Below are 19,936 nucleotides of genomic sequence, written 5' to 3'. Positions count from 1 at the left end.
TCTCTCCCTCCTAAGTAACAGTCCCCTTCTTCCCCATCACAATGGAAGACAGTTTAAGGAAAACATCAAATATAGGTCATTCAAATCCAACTGCTTACTGTGGAATCATCCAGTTTAGTGATCTGTATCCTAGAGAAGCCCCAGCCCTCAAACAAACCATTCAAGTGCTAACCAAGCCCAAACTTGCTTAGCTTTGAACACTAGACAAGATCAAACCTATTCAAATGAGTAAGGCCATCTGTTTTCAGGCATCCAGCTGCTCACCCTCCATTTGCAAATTGCTGAGATGCTGCTCTTTGGGACCCGTCCCAGGACACAGGGATGCATCTGTAACATCAAAATGAGGTCATGCTGAGAGAAAGGCCCAAGCTCTTTATATAAACTTGCTGAATAAGACCCCCAAAAGATATTTAATGAAGGGAGCAAGACGGAGTGATACCTCAGTTCTTCCTTAATCTTTTAATAGTTGTGGAATTCCTGTTCTTCTTCAGTGGAAGAACACAGAGATAATATTCATAAAACCCGTGTTTCGTACGTGCATGTTCTCATAGGGTTTTAGTTTTGGGTCTAGACATGATTTCATTGTTGTAAGGAGCTCAGAATTGAAATTTTCTCCACTCTTGCACAGTTGGCGACTGGTTATGAGAATTGTCCAGGGACGTAGGGAGGTTAAGTTGATAGACTTGTCTGCCATCTTAAATCTGGAATGAGCCTCCCTCTAGTCTTGGTCTGAGATTTTAGTGGCCCGGGAATGCTCTGTGAGGAAATTGGTCTTAACACCCCAGATCTTCAGTCTTCCTAGCACTCTACCTGAGGCTCTGAAAGTGCTGGCCCAGAGTCACAGCCAGTCCAGTCAGAAGCCTTGACCCAAGTGGTCCTCATTCAGAGGCTGCTGCTCTCCCTCCTTGATGCTATTCTGCCTTTGGAAAACAGATTAAAACTAAACCTTTCTTGGAATGAGCTACTTACCCTCTCAGTACCCCCGGCAACTTTGTTAAGACAATGAAAGACCTCATGTGGTCTTTTCCTTTGGAGCATTCAGAACATTCTTCTGTGCCAGTGAAATCACAAAGTCTGAACTGAAGAAAGAAAGAGCTTTATGACCACTGGCCAATCATTAACCTCTCAGTGCCCCAAGCATCCATCCATCTGTCTATTTATCATCCATCCATTTATCTATTATCTGTCTATGTTCCAGCCATCCATCATCTATCTGTCCATAGACATACATACACACACCTATATGCATACATATATATGTACATATACATATACTTGCACACATAACTACATGTATTATATACATATACATACACCCATAGATATATAGATATATATATAGATATGTATATATACACACACATATATAGATATGTACGTACATATCTATATATGTGATACACACTTAAAGGGAAGTCATTTAACTCTATAGGGTCCCAGGCAACTCTAAGCCTCTTAAATTGTGCTGATTTGCCTCAGTAAAGAAAAGTTCTTCCCTAGAAGAAGATGTGGATATAAAATCAGAGGTCCAGTTAAATATCTGTCTGTCTGTCTGCCTGATCATAGCTCCAGTTTGTAAAGCATTTGCCAATTTACAGAGTCCTTTTCCTGTCACAAAGGATGAGGTGAATGGACTAACTGGAAGTGCCATCAGCATCCCTTGTGAAACATTTTTAACAATACATATTAAAAGACAAGGAAGACTTGCAACTAGCATCTCAATATCCAAGATTTTCTTTTTTTGGATAGTTTTTCTTGCAGTGAATGGAGAATGCTAGACTTGAGTCTAAAAGATATCTATCTTTAATTTTGCTTCAGACACTAGATGTGTGACTTTGGAGCTCTCTCAGCCTGTAAAATAGGGATAATAATAACATCTCCTTTGCAGGATTGTTCTGAGGATCAGTTGAGATTCCTCAATATGGAAAAAATGTTAGTGCCTGGAATACAATGAGACTTTAATAAATGCTTGTTGACTGACCGATGGAGTACTTTATGCCCTTCAGCTAAATTCGGAATGAGAGGCAGATCAACCTTACTATTCATCCAAGGGTATCTTTTTGAGACAGATTCATGTTCTAGACAGACTAACACTGAGAAGTATTATTGTAGTGTGGTCCTGGTGTAAAAGAAGATAGATGGTGAAAAGATGATATTCCAGAAATGTCTTCTCTACCTGCCTATTGTGATTTGGAAAAAGATTACTAACCTATTCTTAGCATAGTAGGGAATAAATTCTCTTAGCATGCATTGGAGCATAATGAAGTTGAAATCCCTGTACCTCTTGGATGGAGGTCACCAGAGTGTCTAGTGTAATGGATAATGTTTAAATAAACCAGCTCCCTTTCTCAGCTTCTCTCCACACAGGACAGAATAGCCAGTGATGATGTCATAGTTGAAAACTAGGTACCCAAAGGTGGTAGAGTGATGGGATTATTTGAGAATGGGTTCAGATGAAAAAGAAAATGTGAGGGAGACATCTTAAAGAGTCAGGTATGCACAGTGGAGGAGGAGGGATGAAACTTCAATGAGTAGTGAATTCCTTGAGGTACTTCAGCATGTGGTGGAAAATTAGAATTGATCTATTATGGGAGTTCTTAACCTTTTTGAATACTGGATTCTTTTGGTAAGTTGGCAAGTCTTATGAACCTTTTCTCGATATATTATTTTTAAATACAGAAAATGAAATACACAGGATTGCAGAGGAAACCAATTACAGTGAAATATACATATTAAAATATTTTCTAAAAAAATTCCATGCATCTCAAGGTAATAATACCCTGCATGAGTATTGGAAGTCAAAAGCTATTCTCACCATTTTTATAATGCTGAGGTACTGTATGCTTCCAGAAAGTCTTTTAATGTTTTTGTTCCTATTTTTTTTCATCCCATAGAGCACAGAGATGATATATATGTCATAAAAGTATCATTTAAATGAATTGTATTTAAAAAAAAACACATACAACTTGCCAGTTACCTAAACATTTATATGTCATTTAAAAAATTTAGATCTTTTGTTTTTGTATTATTTACATTTCTCTCTCCTCCACTTCTTTGAGAGTCATCCTTAAAGAAATAAATGTTTTTTAAAGAAAAATAAGAAAAAAGCAAAATTCATCAAAATCCATCAGTACACTGAAAGAAAAATTAGTCTATAAGTTTCTTGAGGACAAGAGACTTGTCTCTTTTTGCATCCCCAGCATTTAACACAATAACTGGGACATAGTAGGTATTTAATAAATGTTTATTGGTATTTTGATAAAAATCTGATATTACATGTAATGTGAACTCCCATCTCTGTAAAGGAGAGACAAAAGGGTTGGAATGTTTTCTTCTCTCTTCTTTGGAGCCAAGCTTATTCTTTGCAATTTTGTGTCATTTATTTTCAGTTGTTCTGTGATTGATGTTCTTTTCATTTACCTCATTGGAGTCACTGTGTATTAGGTGTCATTTTAAACACAGGCCATATGCCATTTCCTTAAAGGGTGTGAATGGATTTGAAACCAGAGGACCTGGGTTTGATTTCAGCTTTTAAATTTATTATTTGTGTAACCTTGGGGGAAGACACGTAATCTGTTTCTTCTTCTATAAAATGAAAAAATGGGACTAGATAATCTCTGAAGTCTGTGTAACACCACATCCCATGATTTTTTGAAAATCATGTGAGATTTATATAGCTATATCTATATCTACTTGTCTATCTATCTATCTATCTATCTGTAGTTTAGGAACATGTAAATTAAAAAATCTACTCAGTAATTTTTGCATTCATAACTGAAATAATTGACTATTCACTTAAAACAAAACTCTCTTTTTAAGTCAGGAAAGAACAAATTAACAGAAAAAAAATTGTAGCTTTAGAGCTAGAAAGAAACTTATTCGCCTCTCTTCATTTCACAAATGAAGATAGTGAGACCCAGGAAAGAGAATTCATTCTCCCAATGTTATGAATATATTTAATGGCAGAGTTCTTAGTTTATTTCCAAACTCAGTTTTCACTACTCCATACCACGCTCAGTCAACTGATATTGAGCAACTACTCAGTGTCCAATGCTGCACTAGGAAATTAGAAGTCATAGTCCTTCTTCCTCAGGAATTTGAAATCTAGTTGTGGAGCTAAGACTTAACACCTATGAAACTACAGCAAACAACATGAGACAACCTGTAATGAAGTTCTCAATTGTCGAGAAGAATATAAAAAAGATTCCCTTTAACTCTTATACATTCACATCTCTTGACCTCAAGTATATACAAGAAATGGGTCTTTAATGGGTTTTTTTCTTTTAAATGAAAGGATTTGTAATCTTCCCAGTAATGAAAGTGTTAAGAATTTCAATCTGAATACCTATTTTTTCTTTTTCTCCTGGTACAAGCAGTGTCCCTGCTCGTACACCTCCCTCCTCCTTTTTTCTTCTTAGAATAATTCATAAGAAGAATGGCAGCCTGACTTGGTGAATAAAGCACTAGCTTTTCTTTTCTTTTTTTTTTTTGAAAGACCTGGGTTCAAGTGTCATCTTCGAAGCAAAACAGTTGTGTGACCTTGGGCAAAATACTTATCCCCTCATAGTTTCTAAGATCCTAAATTGCCTAGAAGTTGCTAATCTTCATGGTAGGAGGTTTTTCCTTCTTCAGTTTGAACTCACTGGTCTGCTCCAAACTCTCTTCTCACCTCCAACAAACAAGCAAAAATCCCAAACATAGCAAAAGTGACTGAGAAAATAAGAATGAGACTGTTGCATTAACTATAGAATACCTAAATGACCTGGGAATAGAATGGAAGGTATTGAGGAAAGGGTAGGAGAGTAGCATTTATAAAGTACCTACTGTGTGCTAGACACTTTATTAGTATCATCTCATTTGATCCTAAGAACAATACAGGAAAGGATTATAGAAAAATCTGATGCAGAAAAAAATGGTTTAGAATTTATGAAATGAAGATGGTGGGAACTATGTTTTTTTTTTCTTTTTGGTATCTCAAATACAGTAATCTGATTTTTACAGGATAATTTATGAATTTTGCTGAATTCCTAAAGAAAAAAGTATATACTATTGAGTCAGGAGATACATTTTTGTGTTTCTTTGATTACTGTGATTATTATGCATCTTTTAGGAGAATTTATGTAGCCCTGTAAAATAGCCCATATTTCTATAATGCTTTAAAGTATATAAAAGCGCCTTCTTCACAACCAAGTGAATGAGATAGTGTATCATTACCCCCATATAACAGATGAGAAAAATGAGGGTGATGAATTTCCCTTGGTCACACAGCTAGTGAGTGCTCCAGGCAGGTTTTGAAACAGGTCTTCTGGGTTTTAAGCCGAGTACTCTTTAGAAATAATTATGATGATTGCTTATAATTATATGCTGCTTTACAGTACTTATGCACTTTACATATATTTTGCTATTTGATTCTCACAACAACTCTGCAAGTTAGGCAGCACAAGTATTTCTCTCCCCTTTTACAAGTGAAATTTAGAGTTTTGGATTTGTTTAAGGTCACAAAGTTGGTAAGACATCAACAAGCACTTAATAAGTGCTTACACTGCAAGTGTTGGAAATACCAGTATAAGCAAGACAGTTGCTGCCCTCAAGGAGCTTACATTCTGAAGAAGGAAAACAAATAAAGGAAATTGAAAGGGGCTAGAGTTAAATCTCAGTAAATGATGAGACCAAAATTTGAGCTTATTGGTACCTCTAGGGCTTACTCTGCTATAAGGCACTATCTTTTCTTTAAGGCTGATGGAGTGGATAAAAAGATGGGTTCATTCATTTAAATGTCATTTGTGATGTGTTTTGTCTATGTGACCCTAGGCAAGTGGCTTAGTCTCCCTTTCTAAATACTAATGCTGTAGAACAGGACCTGATCTGAATTAACAGATGGAATTCTCTATGCTGCTGAAATCACAGATCTGATGCAAAAAAGGAGGGGAAAGGTATTTATTTTTCCCAACACTGAATTTTGATGGATTGCTGATGTCTGCAAACAAAATATCTAATTTGGATACTTATCAAAATGTGTGGCCACTGAGGATTTACTTAATAGCTGCAAGAAAATTTTTTTTGTGATTTTGATAATCATTGGAAAACCCTGGTGAATTTCTTTTTTGGAACAATCATTTTGCCACTCATTTGGACACCCAACATCTCCATTCTAATTCAGGCTCTTGCACTTATCACCTTTCTAACCATGCCCTTGACCCTTCCCCTTGAACTTCAATTTCTTCATCTATAAAATGCAGATTTTAGTACCTGTCTTAACTACTCCACAAAGTTGCTAGGATCAAAGGAGGCAGTGTTTGTGAAAATGCTGTGTGCGCTCTGTAAAGACACATACGAAGGGCAACTTATTTGTTTAATATGGCAACACCTTTACAAAGCAACTTCTGTATGCACTGATTGCGTCAATAGAAGATCAGTACAAGTTGTGTGAATTCATTGTATGAACATTTTATCATTGAACCCTGCCATGCAATATACAACTCCTGTTCTGGTCATAGGATCATAGATTTGGAGCTAGAAGGAATCTCAGAACTCATCTAGCCTGATTTTAAAGACCTAAAAAGGTACCTGTGTGTGTTTATACACATGAAAATATGTATCACATATATATACATAGACATGTATACATACATATGTATATGTATGTCTGTTTCCCCATGGTGAATCCCAGCTGGGATGCATACCCAGGCTTTGAGAATTCAGAATGAGATTTCTTTTCTCCTTTTATAGTATCAGTTTATTGATATCACATTTCCCCTAAAAATGACCTACCTTAAGGGCCCTGAAGTTTAGGAAAATGTCACCATGTCTTAAAACAGTAAGAAATACTAACATCCTCTGATATTCCTGGCAAGTCTATTTTCCTGAAGGAGGCTCTAAATGACTAGGTTTATGGTATAACACATGGATCACACCATGCTGTGTACACAAAACTCTTCATTGTACACTGGAGGAAGGTGAATATTGGCTGATTTGACATAACTTGTTGTGCAAGTTTCTATTTCCTGACAAGAATAATCTAATGGTTTGTCTCTTGGGTTAATGTTTTTTGAACAGAGTTCAAATTTGAAGTTCTTACTCAAGCAAAGCTGCCAATACCTAGGGATTTTGTATGTGAACATCAGTATAACAATACCTGCATCATGTTGGTTGAGTGGAAATTTTGCTTGTGAGTAAAGGCTAGACTTGGACCTAAAATGCTGATTTTTAGGATTAATGTTCTGGTCTATTGCAGTAGTTGTGGGATTTAGGGAGGTTTTCACAAGAGTTAGGTAGGCTGGTAAATATTTAAAGCAACAAGCTATTATTAGCATGTGTTAACATAGAAGAGGAGGATCTGGACAACACTAAAGGCATTCAGGGGTAGGGCCATAGGGCAACAGGAAAAAAGGCAGAGGAGTCTAGGACAAAGGGCACTTCTAAGTTTCAGCTGAGGGGATCCCCAAGTCTCAAAGGTATTGGCTTTTATACCATAAGAGAAGGGAGGGAAGGAATCCTAAGAAAGGCTCAGGATCTTCCTGACAGAGATAGCCCTTGCACCTGGCACTTTCAGGTTCAGGGATGGATAACACTTAGATCACTGGCTATCTCTCCTTCTATCTACTTCAGTGGTGCAGCTAGAACTGTGAGTTTTACAGGGAAGTAGTAGGGTTCACTAAGGCTCCCCATTATTGATGGAAATTGCGAGTTTCTAGGTACAGAATATTTCAGAAAAGGGCCAAACAGCTGTATGTCCATTTGTTTGCAGAGGCAGCCTGATGCAAAGCAGTCAGAGCACATCTTGGGATAAATCTTTTCCTATTTGTTGTGTCTTTTTTGATGAATATCACTAGTAAATTATTTCAATTTTCCAGAAGAAAAGATAAAAAGTAAGTTGAGGTCAAAGTATGAGGGACAATTTCAGAGAACATTCTAATCATTTAGTCCTTTTCTTAAGGCATAAGGGCAGCTTTTGAACTTATACTTTTTTAGGCATAAGGACGTCTTTATAAATTTTAATTTCTAATAAATTCATTTTGCATTTTTCTTGGGCAACAACATATTTATCATATATTCATATATCCATAATACAAATGTATATGTACATAATGTATCATATATATATAAATAAAATATTCAGCTATGGAGTGTTATTCACTGTTGTGTTATTTACAATAAGCATAAGTAGTGTATATAAAGCACTTTGAATTTTGTGAAGTACTTTAACATATTTTAATTCATTTGATCTTTACAACAACCTTGATATAATTACTGCTATTGTCTTTATTATACAGATATGGAAACTGAGATCGACAGTAGGTAATTGACTTGTCCAGAGTCAAGTTGTAGAGAGTGTCTGAGGAAGAATTTTAACCCAGATATCCTTGACTATAAGTCTAGTGCTCTATCCACTGTATCATCTGGGTGCCATCAGTGAATAGTAACTCAAAGAGTATTAAGAAATGTCTAAAATAGCCCTTTTTAGTATCTCCAGGTACATGTTGCTTTGCTGAACCAAAAATATTATCACCACATGAACAATATCTGCCTTAATCATTTCAATTTGATGTGAAGAAAAACTTCCCAAAGGATGGGACTATCCCAGATGGAATTGGCTGCCTTAGGGGTAGTGAATTCCCCATTATTAGATGTTTTCAAGTGAAAGTTGAATGATCATCTTTTTTTTTGCAGATGTAATAAGGATTTCTATTCAAGAACATTTTGGATTGTGTGGCCTCTAGTCTCCTCCCCCCCCCAAGTCTGAGATATTATGATGATGAGAGCCTTCTGACTCTCAGATTGTATTTATAAGATACTACAAATAACTAACTGACAAAAAATCTCTTAGCCTGTTAGAATTCTTACTTTCTTTTATTGATTTGATTGCTCTTTGTGATATTGATCAGTTGGTTACAATTGTTGAGTTGAGGAATTATTCACTCCCATGTTTTTGTGTCAGTGTTGTTTGAGCGCAGTGTGTAGTTATGTTTTTAAGAACCCTATTAAGGTAATTAATACAAATATAATTTTTAAAACATAAGTTGATATTAGAAATGTGATGATTTGACAAAAGATTCACAGCTAGGAAAATGCTGGAGCTGGGATTTGAACTTGGGTCCCAAGCTAGCTATTCTACTGTAAAATACTGCTTCTGAAAAGTATTCTTGTTCAAAGAAATTCCTTGGTTAAAGGAACCAGGGATATTTAATATGGAGAAGAGAAGGCTCTGGGGCACATGATAATGGTCATGTATTAGATTTGTTCTATTGATTACAGAGCAACCAGAAGCAGTAAGTGGAAGTTGCAGAGACAAATTTAGGCTTTATAGGGAAAAAAAAATCAAAACTTTCTAAAACTTAAAGCTGATCTGAAGTATAATGGATGACCCAAGTGGTTGTGGGTTACTTTTTTCCCAACCCCCACAAAGGTAGGTATCTGGTAGGCTCTGGGCAGCCACTTGTCCTCAGTTCTGTTACACTAAAGACTTTCATTTATGGATTAGACCGCATGCTGTCTAAGGAGCCTTCCGACTCTCCAGTTCTGTGACTGATATTTGGATTTATAGCATATGACAAGTCACATATTGTCAAGAGGGAACTTTTATAGACTTTTAAGAATTTTTGAGTAGAAGTTGTATAACTGCAGCTGGAATAACTTTTGATTCTCTGCCACTTTGTGTGGTGTAGGGCAGTAGAATGTTTGCTTTTAATGCTGTTCATTAAGAATGATATCAAATCAATCAACCAATTGGCCATTTGTTAAACACCTACCGTGGCTCAAGCACTAGGTGCTGGGGAGACAAAGACAAAAAGTGGTTCTTTGAATTACCATGTTCTTATTCCAAGACCAAGAGTCTGTTGTACCAGTTGGAAGCTGCCTATGTGCTTTGCATTTCTAAATGGCCTAATGCTGCCAAAAACCTGCTTTGTTCCACTTCAGGTGACTATTTCTGTCTATGGCATGTCAGTGTAAGCTTGTAAATGATTTCAGGAATTTTTGGTATAGAAACATTGTGGAAAGTGCATTGTCCTCTATTATTTCAGTTTATATTAAAATCTAAATATTGATCAGTGAAAATTTTTCTTTATCACCCACCTATTGAAGTGAGCCAAAGGAAATAGTACTAGGGATAAAATGAGGGAAGATTAAGATTGCATTCAAACAGAAATAAGCAAAACCTGCTATCCCTTTCCATAATTTTGAAGGTTATACCTTTGGCTTCATGTCTAACATATAAAATTCCTGGTTCTTTCATTAAGACATTAGGTATTTCCAGATTATTTATTTCCCTTGCCCAAGGTGGCTGCAGGTCTGGTATAACTCATCCATCCAAGGTGCCAGGAGTGCATGGAGAAAAGTCCCAGAAACCTGGGCTGATCTTGTCCAGAATGCTTAAAAGCTCCCACAAGAACCTGAAACTATTCCCCGCAGGTAGACAGCTCATCTTGCAACCAACCGGGTTTTAGAGCAGCTGAATACGCAGGGCTTGCCTTTTGTGTTCATGGGCCACACTGGCATTTTCTCTTACAATTCAAGAACCTGAACAAGGGAGCTGCTGCATTTGCTTTATTGATGGGAGAGCAGGTTGATCACAGGGGGTGGAGTTCAGTACAAGTCTCTGTTATGTAATGGAGTCCAATGTGACATTACCGACCTCCACCTGAAGAAGTGATGCACTTTTTGACTGTAATTTTTAAGAGCATAAAACATACCTTCTTGGGGAAAGTACTAGAATGAGTTTCATTTCGGAATGCAATACCGTTTTCACATTGGCAGAAACTTTTTTTTTATAAACAGTTAAAATCTGTAGTCCGTACTCCGTGAAACGATTGGATAGGACAATACTTTGGTTTCCCATCTGTTCTCTGTTTGCTTTTGGGCACTATTTCAAAAACCACATTGGAAAAGTTTATGGGCAAACATTATAAAAAGTGACAGTCTGAAGTGCTGCTATAGTCTAGTCTGGCAACATAGTGTTACCTGAAATAGCTTACTGTTTCCAAATGCTCTTTAGCCATTTCAATTGTCTAAAGACATCCTCCTGATAATATTAGTGAAGAATTCACTGGGAAATATATGAAAACCATAATTTTTCTCTTCCAGACTTAGAAGTGAGACTAGAATCACATTGGAAGGTTTTATTCCAGCTTGTTTGCTTCTTTAGGGGTTTAGGATGAATGTATTAATTGTCTGTTTTATTAGTGGGGTGAAAGCATTGTAAGGTAGAAATGGAGTATTGAAAATTTGGCATCATGAAACCTGAGTTTTCATCATTTTTCTACCATTGATTTCTGGTGTACTTTAGGGAACTTATGGAAGCTCATTGGATCTCCCCTCCCTCGTCTGTTAAAAGGGGTCACTGAACGCAGTGATTTCTGATTTCTCTTCCATTGTTGGACAGTCTATTCTATAACAATGAAATGGGGAGTGTTTTAAAGGAAAGGAGAACAAATGTTTTCTTTGTAAATATGAGGACATTGTTATTCGCCACAAAAGTCAGAATCTTGAATGTATTTTTATGGATCAAAAAATAGAATTTTAACAAAAAATAATACCCATATTACTAATGCTTCTTGATTTTTCAAAGATGTTTGGAGGTTTTGGCTGAGTTGATGCTGATATAAATCCACAGAACAAAATCTTATAATACATCAAGAAGGTTATGGAATCAGTTGGAAAAAAGTATATCTCCTGTTCCCATAAAGTCCAATTTGTCACTTTATTTATTAAGCAATTTCAGGTAATATTGAAAAAGAATGTCAAATACCGAAATGTTTGTTCCAGCTCTCTTGCTTTTTGAATTTTTATTTCTATTTTGTGCAGACATATTTTCCATCTGTGGGAGGCTACTGAAATAACATTTGGTACATAATATAACACCTGTCTCATGTATCAATCCACCCATTATGTGTTGGCATGAATAAATGAGGGAAGCATTGTTATACTGTAGACTCCTTGTAGACTTTTTCTACTTTTGAAAGGTTAAAAGTATACGATAGCAGGAGAAAAATAAATCCAGGAAATGTTAATATTACTATAAAAGGTATTGTTTAAATTTCACAGGGAACATTTTGCCCTATGTAAGCTGTCATATTTTACAAAGAGTCACCTGAAGTCTGGTGGATTCAGAAGCAACGGTCTGGTCTAGTTTATGTCAAAGAAACATGTTCTGAGTCAGGGAAGAAACTTAACAGGTATCACAGAGATCATGTTAATGTTCTTAGGGAAGTAGGAACTATGTTAGTCTTTAAAGTAAATGATGAAAAATAAATGATGATAAAAGAGAAGACTCAAGAGTCCAAATTGTTGCAGGGAATATGGACAGAGATCCCTAAAGGCAAGTACTTGTTTAAGAGAAATAGAGGAATGATGAACCCCAGAAAAAAAAATAACACAACACAATTGTCTCAAGGGTAGGAGCAGTGCTGAGAAAGTCTCTTCCAGAAAGCCAGATGTTTAGATTCCACCTCAGTCTCTCCTGGTGCAGCCTTGGCAGCCTGACCAGAAAGGTCTTTGATGTGCTTTCTGTGTGGGGAGGCTTGTGGCGATGGGCCACTTGAGTGGCATCTGGGACAGTTGTCATTGGCACTCTGACCAGTCCCTAAAATAAGCACTCTTTCTCCTTTTTCTTCTCTTCATATCTCATCTCCATTTTCCTTTCCTTTCATCCTTGTCTACCCTACTACTCCCACCCCCACCCCCTACATCCACTTCCCTTTCTTCTCTTTTATTTCCTTCTATTTCCTTCTCCACCTGTGCTATAAACCCTGCTGTCGACTATGAATGTTATTGATAGCACTGTTAGGGATATTGAGGGCCAGAGAGGTTGCTGACCTGCAATGAAAACATTTCTTAGAATTCTTAATATGAGGTGGTGACAGGCTTTAAATATTTATTAATAGAGTTTTCATTTCATGGACTTCAAAGTCATGAGGTATTGATTTGGGGGTAGTTATTTTATTATCTTGGAGATACTTTATAGTTTAATACTATGTACATAAGGAAAATTATTAGCTTTGACCTTTGGTTGTATTAGTCTTATATATTATATTGACTAAACATTACTTTCAGGGATATGGTAATTTTAATCATCTGTACAGTATAGATTTATGTAAAAACAACTTTTGTGACTGAAAAATCAGACTAGTCACCCGATAAAGAGGCATTTATTAATCACTTACTTTATATTTACACAATCAGGTTAAGTGATTCAGGTAGTACTAATCAATCAGTTAGCATTTATTAAATACCTACTTTATTTATACTTTCTATTCTCGATAGAATATTGAGGACAGACACAGTAAATTTTTATCTTTCTATTACCAGCACACAATCCATTGGCTGGAACTTAGTAATTAATTGCTTGTTTATTGATTGATAAATAATCCTAATTGCCATGGGAAAGAAGCAGAGCTCACTCTCAGGGATAAAGATTTTCAGTCAAGGACCTTCCAAAGGGAACAGTTTAGGGCACTTTTTGGGGGTGATATTGGCCCTTTGTCTTCACATGTATCGTGTTACCAGTTTCTGTGAATCCTTGAGGTACAGCCACTGAGTTCTAATAGATTTTAAAATAAGAATTAACTTTATTAAAGAAGGACAAAGTCTTCATCAACAGTTGCAATTTTTTGAGAACAAAGCTCAATGTATGTCACAGTTGGGCATTCTTCAACTTTCTTTTATTTTTCTTAAATCTCAGAATTCTCTACCAAACTCTTAAGGATGGGTATCTTTCCTTACTTATGTCTCTAAAAGAGAAAGATCTTGATCTCTGCAGCTTCATGTGTCCAAATTGTAGTTCCTTTCCTTTTTTCTTCTATAGGTAATTTTTTTTACATTTGGTGTTATTTAGTTGTCTCTTATTTAATTATAGATATTATTTTCTCTAACAATGGAGATCATAGGTCTTCTATGACTTACTAGAAAGTCTTCAAGAATTGCTGTGACTTTGAACATCACTAGCCCTCTGAACTTGACTCAACCCAGTGGGTTGATGACAGACATAGATCATTGTTGGTACCTTACTCAAAACTTTTCTAGTTTTTCAGGACCTGTCAGAACTTGTACTTGTTCACCCCATATCACAGTGAAGCATCGGAGCAGGGCTTGCATGGAGTTGTCTCTGTGCTCATTACATTAATGTGGAACAATTTCTGTTTTCTTTGGAAAAAGTTTCACAGAATTCTCAGTGATGGTCATTGGCCTTTATGGTTGTCAGAGTTTACAGCTGTGTCCATTTAATACTTATAAAAGCCATGGGGACCAAGCTTCATTGTTTACTGTTTGTATTGGTCTTTAGACTTTCTTTCCTAACTTTTGATTTTCTTCCAGTAGAGCTTTTCTGAGTCTGCCATGATTTACTGGTTTTCTTTGTAGCATGGCCTGTTTTGAGGACTGCCCTTATATTCTCTCCCTACCTAGAGGAAAGAGGCAGAAATTTCTAGTATTTTTGAACTCTAGTCCAGTTAAAGGCTTTGGAATATGCTTCCATTTTTGCCACAGCTTATTAAATCTTGTCTGATGAACATACCCATTGAACCTCATAGTAATACGTTCTCATGTATAGATTCTACTTTTTTCCCAATTTCTAGGTCAATAAAAGAAAGATTATTAAGGAATTGACAGTGTACAACATAGAGACTAGATTGGGAAGGTTTTAAATATATTAGGAAGGAGGCAGATAAAAAAAGAAATGGTGGCCTAGGTAGTGAAGAAATAAGTATAAAGAAACCTTCAAAAGCCAGGCCTAATAATGCTCAACATATAATAGCTTCTTCATTAATGTTTGTGGAATTGATTCAAATTAAAATAAGCGAATTAACATCCTGTACAGTGATCTGGGGGGAGACTGGGAGGGAAGAATCTGTAAAAGGGTAGGAAGAGGATACTGAAATAGAGATTCAGGAGGAAGTCAAAGATAGACTTCAATTATTTCAGAACCCTTAAAAGGGGAAAGACATTATTCTTTTTCTTACTGCTGCACACTGTACCATGTTCTCAGGAAGGATGTAGAGCTAGGTTATTATTACCACCTTTCTACTTCGGCTATATTATGGAATCATTATTTAAAGGAATTTGGAGCAGTTTGAGGGAGAGATTGGGCCAATTCCTACCTTTACTCCATCATCTTGGCTCTGCCTCCTTCAGCTAAATTATAATTACATATTCAGCTATAATTTCTTTGAGGAGGCTCTGAAATAATATAATCCTAATCTCTTATTTATAAGCAACTTTCTGGAATATACTTTCCCCCCTTAAGTTTAAGACAGTCTTGAGTGGATCATCTGGAAGCTCAAGTTTCATTTGACATTGGAGATATAACCCCCTGTTTTTTCTTCTCTTTTAAACCATGTTTTGTCTCCCCAATTTGATCCTTTGAAGACAAAGGATCAGGACTTAGAAAGGGATCTTCAGTGCCATTTGGTCCAACCATCTCATTTTACTAATGAGGAAACTGATCCTGAGCAACTGTGACCCTCTCACACCAGTAGGAAATAACCGAGCCAAGAACTAGAGTTCCTCTGATTTCAAGTCTAGGAGTCTCACTGTACCACGTATACATTCTACATCCCCTTAACCTAACACAACAGACACACATGTGGCAAAGGTTCAGTAAGTGTATGATGACGGTGGTGATTTATAAAGAGACACGCATGAGCCAGCTGTGTTCCTTTAGGAATGAAACCGACTCTATGATGAGAGTGTATTTGAATCTTTTGAAATAGTGTTGTGCTTTCATTGAGAATTTGGAAACAGCAATTGCCTTGTGATGCTTGAACAAATTTGCATCCATTCTCAAAGCTGTGATTGTTTTTTTCCCTGTCACGGGATACGTGGCACAATTCGTGGTATTCATACTGAACACTTTTCAAAGCTCATTGCATAAAATATGCTTTCCCATTGCTTTTCTCCCAGGTTAGGCTCATCATTGATGATAGGTTCATGGATTTAGAGCCAGAAGGGAGATGCATTTGTTCAACTCCTTAAATTTACAAATGGGAAAACCGAGGTCCAGGGAAATTAAATAACTCTCTCAAAGTCACATGGAGCAGTAATGTTAATAACAATAATGACTGATGTATAGAGTGCTTTAAGGTTTGCAAAGCTCCATACAAATATCATCTCATTTTATCCTCATATCATCCCTGTTGTACAGATGAGAAAAGTAAGGTTGAGAAAATAAAGGTTAAATGATTTGGCCAGAGTCCCACAGAGTGGGAGAGTTCTTGTGATACTAGGTTCAACTCTCTCCACTTGCCACCTATCTGGCAGAGTCACCATTTAAATCCAGATTTTCTGATTTCAAATCCAACTCTCCCTCAGATATTCTATTCTGCTTCTCATTAAAGATGTGTAACAATTTCATTTTGTGGAATTGAAAGTGCTTGGTGATAACCTCCAATAACCTTTGTCCAGATACTGCATAATTATATACCAACTGCCATGTTCATTCAGTGTCCTTATTAACTATTTTTTTTTTTAAGGCTATCAACATTCCATGAGGGAACTGTAGTCAGAACTGCTTCTGCTGGGTTCTTTCTTTGGGTTCACACTTTAAATAATAAATCTACTATTTGATGAACTATTTTCTAACTTTGACTCCTGTGGGATGCTGGGAGAGGCAGTGTGATTGACAGCTGGTGGGAATTAGCAAGACAATAATCACAACTCTTGGGATGACACGGGCCTCCACTGACCTTTGTTGGAAATTCTCTCCTTTCCCTCCTTCTTCTTTCTATCTCCTTTCTCCCACTTTTGCAGAGCCGCCAACCAAATACCAAATTTCTCAGCCAGATGTATATGCTGTTCTGCCAGGAGAGCCCCTTGAGTTGCGCTGCCCGTTGAAAGACGCCATCATGATCAGTTGGACTAAAGATGGGGTACAATTGGGGCCCAACAATAGGACAGTTCTTTTTGGGGAATACTTACAGATTAAAGGCGCCATTCCTAGAGATTCCGGCCTCTATGCTTGCACTGCTGCTAGGACTATAGACAGTGAAACCTTGTACTTCATGGTCAATGTTACAGGTGAGTGAGTTGAACCCTAGATGATGTTTTTTAAAAAAAACAAAAACTAAAACTAAAAACACACATAGACAACTTTGCTGTAAAATTTCATTGAGGAAGGAACAAAGTCAGATTTCAGTGAGATCTTTGGTAATTAGAAGCTGTGTACATATACAGCTTGACAGATTAACAAAAATCCTGCTTTGAAGTACTTCAGTGTGATAAACACAATGTCTTCAACACAGTAGGTGCCTGACCAGTGTTTGATGAATTGAATAGAATGGAGGAGTCAACATGTAAAAAAGTTAATTAAGAATTTTCTGTTATGAAAATCATTAGCAGCATAAACATTTCCACACTCAAAAAAGGCTAAACAATGGGGATTATATGTGAAACATTTAAGCCTTTATGAGCAGCTTTTTCCAAAGAGAAAATTCTTTTAAAATTATTAAACTCATGCACACTAAGTAAGTTCCTCAAGACCAACCATTTTCACATGAATGCTATTATATATGTATGTAGAGGCATATGTATATACTCATCCCACTATATATATACATACATATGTGTGTATAGGTATATACACATATACACTTGTACATATACATTCATAAAAGCATTCATCTGAAAGTGGATGGTCTTGAAAAAATATATGTGCATACATATATATATATATATATACATATAACACATATATACATATACATATATATCTATATAACTATATAAATGTTTATATCCATAAGCATATACATTTATATATGTAATTTAAATAATTGCCATTCCTGGTTTTTAAAGTATAGTTTAGAAATATATCTACTTTAGAAATTCTTAACCTTAATTCTTTCTTTCTTTAATTTTAATTTAATTCTTTCTTTTCTTTAATTCTTAATTCTTTCCTTCTACAAAATCTAGCTCAGTTCAATTCAATTCAACAAACACTCAAAAGCATCTACTATGGAGAAAGGACTTTGCTGGACTCTGAGAGACATAGAAATAAAGATAAATAAGACTCTGTCCTCAAAGATTTTATAATTTAAAAGACAGATAAGATGTTTACAAACAGCTTAATGCAAAATAGAATATAAGTACAGAAAAGAAACCCAAAAGTTTATGAACAGTTAAAGTGTGAGTTTTCAAATCAACTCATTATAAGTATTGTTTTCTTATTAAGTAGTGTGAGGGTTGCAAATAGAACATTATTTTATTAGAGACTATTACCATAATACTTTCCTAAGAAAGTAACCATCTAAAAGTCATGTTAGGAAAAACATGCCTCAATTTTATATTATTCATAAATTCACCAACATATTTTAATACTATTTGATTCTTAAAATCTTTTTGTATTACTCTATTAACATAATAATTCATACTTATATGGAACTTTGAGGTTGCCAAAGTTCTTTCTTCCAAACAAATGTATAGACTAGTATAAATACTAATATCTTTATGTTATAGATGAGTAAAGTTTTTGAATTGAATAAAATTAGAGAAAATCAAAGCTCATAATGTAGACTAAGTGATATTACAAATAGAAAATTTAAATCCTTCATCACTACTCTGTATTAGGTATTTTATTTTTTTGTTTTTTTTGCTATTTCTTTTGACCCTCAAGGATATAAAATGTAGAAAAACCTGACGTGTTACTAGATAAAATGTATAGGTAAACATGTTCTTTTGACTACAGATGCAATTGCCTCAGGAGATGATGAAGATGACAATGAAGGCTCTGAGGATTTTGTCAATGATAACAATAACATGCGTAAGTAACAACAAACCTCTGGAGGTGACTACAGTCACGTGGGAAAAGCATGATTCTAACCTTTCTTAATACCAACTGTTAACATCCACAATGTCCTTTCCCCAACTGTATGTCTGTTTTCTTGACTTTGAAACTTGAAAATAAACTAAGTGTATTGTCTACCTTTCTCTCTCGTTTGTCCTTTCTTTTGGTGTGAGTAGCTATTTTCCTTCCTATTGAAAACCCCTCATTTTCTTCTGTTTGATTCCTTCTTTTCTATGACTTTGTGAATTTGAAGTTTCACTAAGCAAGAAAGCAAAAGAAAGCATGAAAAAATATGGGGTTATCATTGATCTTTGTTGTAATTGGAGCTTATTTTATACTTTACTTGTATTTCATTTGATATAGGGAATTAATGACAAGTCAACCCTCTCTTACTTTATCAATATGTGTATTAGCACCTGCTTTAAAGTTTTAGACAGTTGCTTGGGGCACTGAAGGTTAGGGTCACACAACTAGTCTATGTTAGAAGCAGCTTTGTTTAAAAGTGGATATAAATAGATTAACTTGGAAGGAGAGAGATAAATAGATGAAATTTGATTTTTTTTCATGGAAACATGAAACCATTTTAAAAACTAGACAGCTAGATTTTCCCCTGCTTACTTTAAATTTAACATACTTTAGAAATATTAGTAGCATAATAATTTAATCTATTTGGTTTTATTTTTAGTAATTTTACTCCATTTTCTTAAAAGATAGTTTTAATGTTATATTCAATGCAAAATGAGAATAAAAAAGAACAGAGATAGAGAGCATTTGAAGAAATCAGGGGAAATAGACCCCCTACTCAAGATAGATCCCTTATATAAGGGATGTGTAATAATTTAACCTATTGTACAATCAAGAGTACCTTCAACTACAGTTTTACAAAAGATACAGAAAATCACAAAAGATAATTTTTCTTTCTGTTTTCTTTATAAAGGCAAAAAGCATAACATAAAATTAAATCAATTTTTTTTTCTTAACAGAAACTTTTTGGAACTCCATCTGTTCATTCAAGCTTTTCAAAAAACCATGCCTATAATGCAGTACTATAATATTATGACCATGGTTCTGAATTACAATAAGATTAACTAAAGAGTGTGGTGTACTGGATAGGGAGCAGGCTTAGGAGTAAGAAAGACCTAGACTCAATTTAAAAAGCAAAAT

At 35.5% G+C, this 19,936-nt stretch overlaps 1 protein-coding gene across 7 annotated transcripts in view; it reads left to right on the top strand.

The window, feature by feature from the left end:
- The window catches only part of FGFR2 (fibroblast growth factor receptor 2), a 115,535-nt gene that overhangs the window by 18,245 nt on the left and 77,354 nt on the right, over positions 1–19,936 (top strand). For 4 of the 7 annotated variants that reach the window (XM_023495520.2, XM_023495525.2, XM_003755310.4 and 1 more), the window contains exons 3-4: positions 16,741–17,007; positions 18,674–18,748. The exons of the other annotated variants lie outside the window; for them this stretch is intronic. In XM_023495520.2, the coding sequence (XP_023351288.1) occupies positions 16,741–17,007; positions 18,674–18,748 (342 nt within the window). The remainder of the gene's footprint in view (positions 1–16,740; positions 17,008–18,673; positions 18,749–19,936) is intronic. 7 annotated transcript variants of the gene reach the window in all.

Source organism: Sarcophilus harrisii, chromosome 2 (assembly GCF_902635505.1).
Source record: "Sarcophilus harrisii chromosome 2, mSarHar1.11, whole genome shotgun sequence".
NCBI classification, from domain to species: Eukaryota; Metazoa; Chordata; class Mammalia; order Dasyuromorphia; family Dasyuridae; genus Sarcophilus; species Sarcophilus harrisii.
Note: the sequence above shows the minus strand (reverse complement) of the source record. Positions and strands in the feature narration are given on the sequence as shown.